Source organism: Herpailurus yagouaroundi, unplaced genomic scaffold (genome assembly GCF_014898765.1).
Source record: "Herpailurus yagouaroundi ecotype Mexico unplaced genomic scaffold, PumYag 210, whole genome shotgun sequence".
In the NCBI taxonomy this organism is placed as follows: domain Eukaryota; kingdom Metazoa; phylum Chordata; class Mammalia; order Carnivora; family Felidae; genus Herpailurus; species Herpailurus yagouaroundi.
Window position 1 is genome coordinate 5,238,487 of NW_024412441.1, and position 6,567 is coordinate 5,245,053.

General features: G+C 43.2%; 1 protein-coding gene across 2 annotated transcripts in view; it reads left to right on the forward strand.

The window, feature by feature from the left end:
- The first annotated feature begins 1,109 nt into the window (after positions 1–1,109).
- The window catches only part of EFEMP1 (EGF containing fibulin extracellular matrix protein 1), a 59,335-nt gene continuing 53,877 nt past the window's right edge, over positions 1,110–6,567 (forward strand). The window contains exons 1-3 of one of the 2 annotated variants that reach the window (XM_040453680.1): positions 1,132–1,242; positions 1,968–2,012; positions 2,516–2,603. In XM_040453680.1, coding sequence (XP_040309614.1) covers positions 2,520–2,603 — 84 coding nt within the window. In that variant the 5' untranslated portion in view covers positions 1,132–1,242; positions 1,968–2,012; positions 2,516–2,519. Of the gene's footprint in view, positions 1,243–1,967; positions 2,013–2,515; positions 2,604–6,567 lie in introns of both variants that reach the window. The other variant, XM_040453679.1, reaches the window with a different exon arrangement.

A 6,567-nucleotide genomic window follows, 5' to 3' on the forward strand; every position in this document is an offset into this window, starting at 1 on the left:
ACCAATCTGGCAAGGTCTGGGCAACCCACTGCATATCCCAGAGATAAGGAGTGAGGCCTCTACCCAACAGCCTCTCACTCTGGCACTGTCTACCACCTTCTCCCCTGTGGCCAGCAGGAAAGGGAGCAGATCCTCTCTCTCCCACCCTCTCTCTCCTGCTCAGTGTCAAGGTCCTTAGCATCTTCAGTTTGCACATTGTCTCATTCATGAAGTTGTAGTTGGCCGTTTGCTTCTTAGAAGACATGACCGCCTTGGAAGCAAACTATTAATCTGACTGTAGAGTTGGAGCCTTCAGAGATAACAGCAATCTGTGTGGTATGATTTGAAGAAGCCAGAAAAAAATTTTTTTGCTCTCCAGATTCCCGAAATTCCACCATTAGTATGAAAGGTGAAAGTGAAATGCCCAACTTTGAATGACCCATCCTGGGGACTCCTGCAAGTGAACCAGTGCAGAAAAGAGAAGCAGTGGATAAGAAAAAGGGCCCATAAAAAGAGGAGGTGTGTGAGACCAAAATCAAAGCTGGCTACACAATTTTGTTAGTGTGTGTTATACCTGGCCCATTGCCAACCATGGCACATAGTAGGTCAACAATATTTGTGGAATGAATGGATTCTCTTTTTTTCTACATTTGAGGAAGCAGACCCCACGCGCAAAAAAAAAAAAAAAAAAAAAAAAAAAAAAAAAAGCATTTGAGAGAAAAGGCAAAAGAACCAGTTCAATGAATGGGTTAATTTACTGTCCTAGGAGTCACTTACTGGGGGGAAAAAAAAAAGATTAAGCAGTTCCTCAGGACCCTCAGCAGCTCTCTGGGAGAGATGTTTCCCCTCTAAAGGGCACAAGAAACTGTCCGGAAGGCTGGAGCATCACCAAGGCTGAGTCAAACCCAAGACCTCACACGCCAAACGTGCCATCTTCGGCCTGGGGTTCCGGGTGTCTGGGAACTGGGGTGGGGGCTGACAGGAGAGGGCAGGCGCGGACGCAGAGTGCGCTAAGAGGAGGGGGCGCGGACCGAGAAGCGCAGCACGCTCTCCCGCCCGGCCTGCAGTGCTAGGCACAGCTCTTGCACCTCCCTCCGCTCTCTCCTCCGCCCCCCTTCGCCCTCCCCCTTTCCCTCCCTTTCTCCTCCTCCTCCTCCTGCCGCCGCGGCCGCTGCCAGACCTCGCCAGTTCAGACCCACCGGGCTGCCCTCCCCTGCGCTCTCCCCCTACTGCCCAGGCCCGGAGCGCAGCGCGGCCGCACAGGTAGGAGCCCCCGGTGCACCCGGTGCCCGCCGGGCAGCGCTAAGGGAAATAAGTGGGGTGACCTCAGGGGTGCAGGGGTACCCGAGAACTGTCCCAGACTGAGCAGGATCTCTCACGCAGGGAGGAAGGTGGAGGTGTGCGGTCTCGGAATGCGATCTGTCAGCATGTGCGAGTACCCGGGTGACATCTGTTTGGATGGGCAAGTGTGTGCGCGCCGACAATCAGCCGACTGGGCTTTGCCCATAAACGAGGCTTTGAAAGTTTCAGGGGGCTAATGTACGAGATTTAAGCCACACCTGGATTCCACAGGAGCTAGTTTGAAGCTGGAGCGCAGGGCAGCTCCCGGGTACTGCCGCATGTTGACTTTCTGTTGCGAGAGGGACCTCACCTCCCCGGGGGCAGGCCCGCTGCCCCGAAACTGGACCCGGCTGCGGTGCGGTTCCCCGGTTCTGGCCCTAGGCAGCCAGATTCTGATACCAAAGGACTGATAATGCGCAGAGAATCAGAAGCTGATTCTCCACAAACCTGGGGCTTTTACACAAAGCTGCAGGCAGAGAACTGGCGTGAAAATGCCACTTAGAGAGTTTGTGTTGGAGGATATAAGAAGGAACTCTGAAGGGCAGGTATTCTACTAGGGAAGGAGATTGCTCTTCGAGTTTTGTTTTGGTGTTTTGTTAAAAAAAAAAAAATAGCTTGAAGCCAAGGTAATTCATATTGATTCACAGGTATTTCAGCTGAGCTGTGCAAGGAACTTCCTTTACTAGCTGGAGGTGAGCACACAGGGAAAGCCTTAACGTTCAAGGAATCTGAGATTTGCTGCCCCACCTTCTCTCTCTCTCTCTCTCTCTCTCTCTCTCTCTCTCTCTCTCTCTCTCACACACACACACACACACACACACACACACAAATGCACCATCTCCTTTGAAATTAAGCACCCTCTCTTTTCTTTTCCACCCCCTTTCTGGAGCCTGTTGTGTAGGTACAGTATAAAATGCTTGCTGAATATCCTTTGTATATGTTAAGCGCAGCTGGATGGAGTAAAGTGAAATGTAATTCTGCAGCCGTTTTACAGTCTTTGGTGCCTCGTTTGGCCACGAAGGTTGAGGAGGGGGAGGGGGAATGAGAAAGTAGATTGGAAATTGGGTATGATGGAACCTAAACCTCTCCCTCCTGCCCTTCCTTACTTGATACTTCACAGCTAAACTTTTGTTATTCCGCCCCCCCACCCCTCCAGCAGATACTAAGCACCGGTTTGTCCTGTGTTTTCTTTGAGATTCATGATGTTGAAAGCCCTTTTCCTAACTATGCTGACTCTGGCTCTGGTCAAGTCACAGGACACCGAAGAAACCATCACGTACACGGTAAGGGGTGATGGAATTTGAGATAAGTGCGGTTCAGCGGGATTCAGTGACACAAGAGAGACTTTATCCACTCCTGCCAGTGTATGTGGGCTGTAGGCTGTGGAGGGTAATAAATTAAACAACACTTTAGTATAGTTCACATTTTAAGATTTATTTAAATTGCCCATGGTTCCTCCAAAAGTTCGTTTAGATCACCAATTGAGATAGGGAGCAAAATGTAATGATTCTGCAAAACCAAAAAAGGAGAGAGACCCTTTTAAAAACAAAAACCTAAGTAAGGTACATGTTTCCAAAACATGCAATAAATTAATGGAGGTAAGGAATTGGAAAGCCTGGATCCCTATATACAGGCAGATAAAAACAAACATCACAAAGAAAGCATGTGCCTCATTTGGGTGTGTGACTTATGTTCTCATGTAAATGGCCTGTATTGAATTTATAAAGGCTATATATTCATTTATAGTATAAATAACAATTCATATAAATGCCCTTCAGGTAAACTTTACGTGCTACCAGGATGCAGCATTGGCTAAAGTGGTCTTAAAATGCATTGTGTGAAATTTGGTTTTGCATTTTCTAATTAATTACATCTGATTATTTCCAAGTAATATTTGATTAATTAGTGAATTGCATGGGTATAACCAATGTTTAATAAAATATTGAAAACATCATCAGACCCATCCCACCATCAGGAATGAATGTGGTGAGAACAGAGGGCAATACTTAACCTCACTTCTGGTGAGTTTCTGTGCACCTCTGTTTTGTGTTTTCTTTTTGTTTGCTTTTGTTTTGTGTTTTCTACTCTTTAACCTGTGTTGTGAGACAAGTGGTATTTGTCCTGGATCGTAATATGAAAAACATATTTTTCTATTTTCTCCCAATTTAAAATTAAGTAATCCTACTCAAAAGAATGTGAAAAATTTTTGAAAATAAAACTCCTAAAAGTGAGCTAATGTCAATTACTGATAATAAGCATTATCTCACTTTTTGGTATCCTATTATCCCTAGAATGTTAGTATTCATCTGGAAAATGTTCCTTGTTGTTGTTCAAATCAACTATAAATCAAATAAGTTTTCAAATAAATATTTTGTTAACTTAATGATAAATGTAGTTGCTTCCTCTGCTGAAGATAAATAAAGCACATGAAATGATTGTTTATCTTCAAATGAGAATGTTTTATTATTCAGGCTAAACTTACTGCCTTCTTAGGAAGCTAGAATGAAGTTAATTACACATTTTTTATATTCATCCAATAAAATATTTTATTGCTATAATTGCTTGTCTTATACCCCCTTCTCTTTGGTTAATCAGCTAAATCACATTCATCTTTAGCAGAGAAAGTTCCTTGTGGATTAAACACTATAATTTTAGACCACTAACTAGGGTTTATTATTATTATTATAGCAGATTTTCCAGATATGACATCCTTTTTGTTTTAAGATTGGGTCTATTTTCTCTTGAACTGTGTATGCCTAATGATTCATGGTTAAAGAATAAGATGTAACTACTTTTTGAGTACCCCACTGTGGAGACACCATCTCCTTTCATTTTCATGGTGAAGTATGAGAGAAGTGGTATCATCTTCCTATCACCAATAGTAGAACCGGAGACCAGAGAGAGTATCTAACTTGCTGAAGGCTACACAGCCAGCAAGTGGTGAAGCTAAACTCAGTCCAGGCTTGTTTAATAGTAGATCCATATTAAATTTACTGGAACTAAATACCTAAAACAATCTGCATGTCTTCTCTAGTTAGCATACAGATTATTCAAGTGAACTGTCATTGTGCCTGACTTGAAAGGTAGAAGATTGAGCCCATATCCACAAGACAACCTCATATCCCCCTTCCATTTTAAAGTTAAAGTCTATTCAGCCATTTACTCACCAAGTACCTGCCATGTGCATAAGCAATTCGTACCACTAGCAAAAGAATTTAAGTTTTTTTTGTTTATTAGGAAAATTCAGATCTTCATCTTAGAGAATTTACCCTGGGAAAATATTGTTGAAAACTACAAAGTTCCTGAGCAAGTACAAATATTATCATTATATAGACTATATAAGTTGCTAAAGAAAGAAATAGAAAATCAAGGAAGCAATTAATGTCAGTACCGGCATATTGGAAGAGGTTGAGCTCCATGCTGAACCTTAATGGAAGTAATGACTTCAGATTAATCTAGAAAGGCTGAAGTGGCTCCTGAATCAGCGAAAGTGACATAATTAAAGTCTAGAGGTAAGAACAACCAAGACAAGTTGAGGAGATGTCAAGGTTAGATGGGCTGGAGCTGGGTAGTGGAGGGAACCTGCAGATGGCAGTAGTCAGAGTTGAGAGGTCTGCAAACCAGTGTGAGCTCTTAAATGCAGGAGTAACATAACCAAGACAGCAAGAAAGGCTGTCGTGGAAGCTGTGTGTGGCACACAGAGTTATGGAGACCTGCCAAGAGCGTTGCCTACTCATGAAGCCAAGAAGGCTTTCACCAACGTGGTAGATCTAGAAATGGACACAAGGTTGGCAGAGCTTGCAGGAGAACAGTTGGAAAAGTCAGTGTGGATATTAAGGTTGTAATCCTGGGTCCTAAGATAGGTGCAGTGCCTTGGACAGGTTGGGGAAACTAAAAAGAATTAGCTTAGAAGATAAAACGAGTTTAACTTTCACCCTGTGAAGTTTCAGATATCATTAAAATATTTAAACTGAGCTGTCTCCGTTCAGCAATTTACTTGCCAAGCATCTGTTGTGTGCATGAGCAACTCTCAGCTCTATTAAAAGATTCAAGTTTATTTGTTTGTTCACTGTACTTTTGCTCAATCTTTCCTGAAGCATCTCCCTCAAATCTGCATCTGGTCAAATGTTTTCCTGAGCTTAAAAATTGTGGAGAGAAAAAAAAAATAATTAAAAAAATTCTTCAGGGGCCTCTTATCACTTACAGCAGTGTTTCTCAGGAAGTAGCCTATAGGCAACCTGTGACAGGGTCACCTGGGATGCTTGTTAGGAATTCAGATTTCAAGCCCCCTACCCAGACCTACAGAATCAGATCTTTTGAGTCTGCATTTTAACAAGCACCCTGGGTGACTCTTAAGCTTGATCATAAAGCTTGAGTTTCATTGACATTCAAGATAGAATTCAGTTCTTGCCTACCCCTCTAACCTCATCCTCCCCCCACCCAGACTACTCCCAGTTCCTCTTTAACAATGTCACACCTTTGCTCACATGGTCCCTCACCCCTAGAATTCCCTCATTTTGCCTGGGAAGAGCATATAAGGCCCAATTCACTTATGGCCTCCCCCATAAAACTTCTCTGCCACCCTGTCATGCCCACACGCTACCCTGTATAGCATTCATCACTTCTTCCACATACATGCTTGTGTCACGGCACCTGACATCTTGCTCCAACTTGTCTACCTGTCTGTCTCTTCTGATCTGTGAGCTGCTTGAGAACAAGCACAAGGTCTTCATGACCTCTGCATCCTGAAGTACTAGAATGGTGGCTGGTAGGAGAAGGTACTCAGTAGATGGTTTGTTCAGTGATTGAACTAGAGAGGACCTGTAGGAATTGAAGCTAGGAGACAGGTCAAGGTATGAGTGCAAGACTTGGGACTCAGTTGAACAGGAATAAGGAAAGCCAGCTGCTAGAATGCTCTAAGACAATAGAGAGAGGAGGGGAAGTGTCAAGTTCAAGTGAAGGAAAAAAAGAACTTGGTTGTATCTATCTTTCTTCCTTTTGGTAAAATTTATAATGTGGAAGGAGGGCAAATAAAGCAAAAAGAGCATTCAGGGAGATTAGAGAAGATGAGTATCCTGACAGAGAAAAGAATTCCAACATGGTGATGGGCAATTGTTCTAAATACAACAGAAGTGGTGAGGCAGCTGGTGATTGAGAAGGGACCTCCTAAAGTGATCCAAAGCACAGATATGTCAGAAAGAAGAAAGAAAGAAAGAAAGAAAGAAAGAAAGAAAGAAAGAAAGAAAG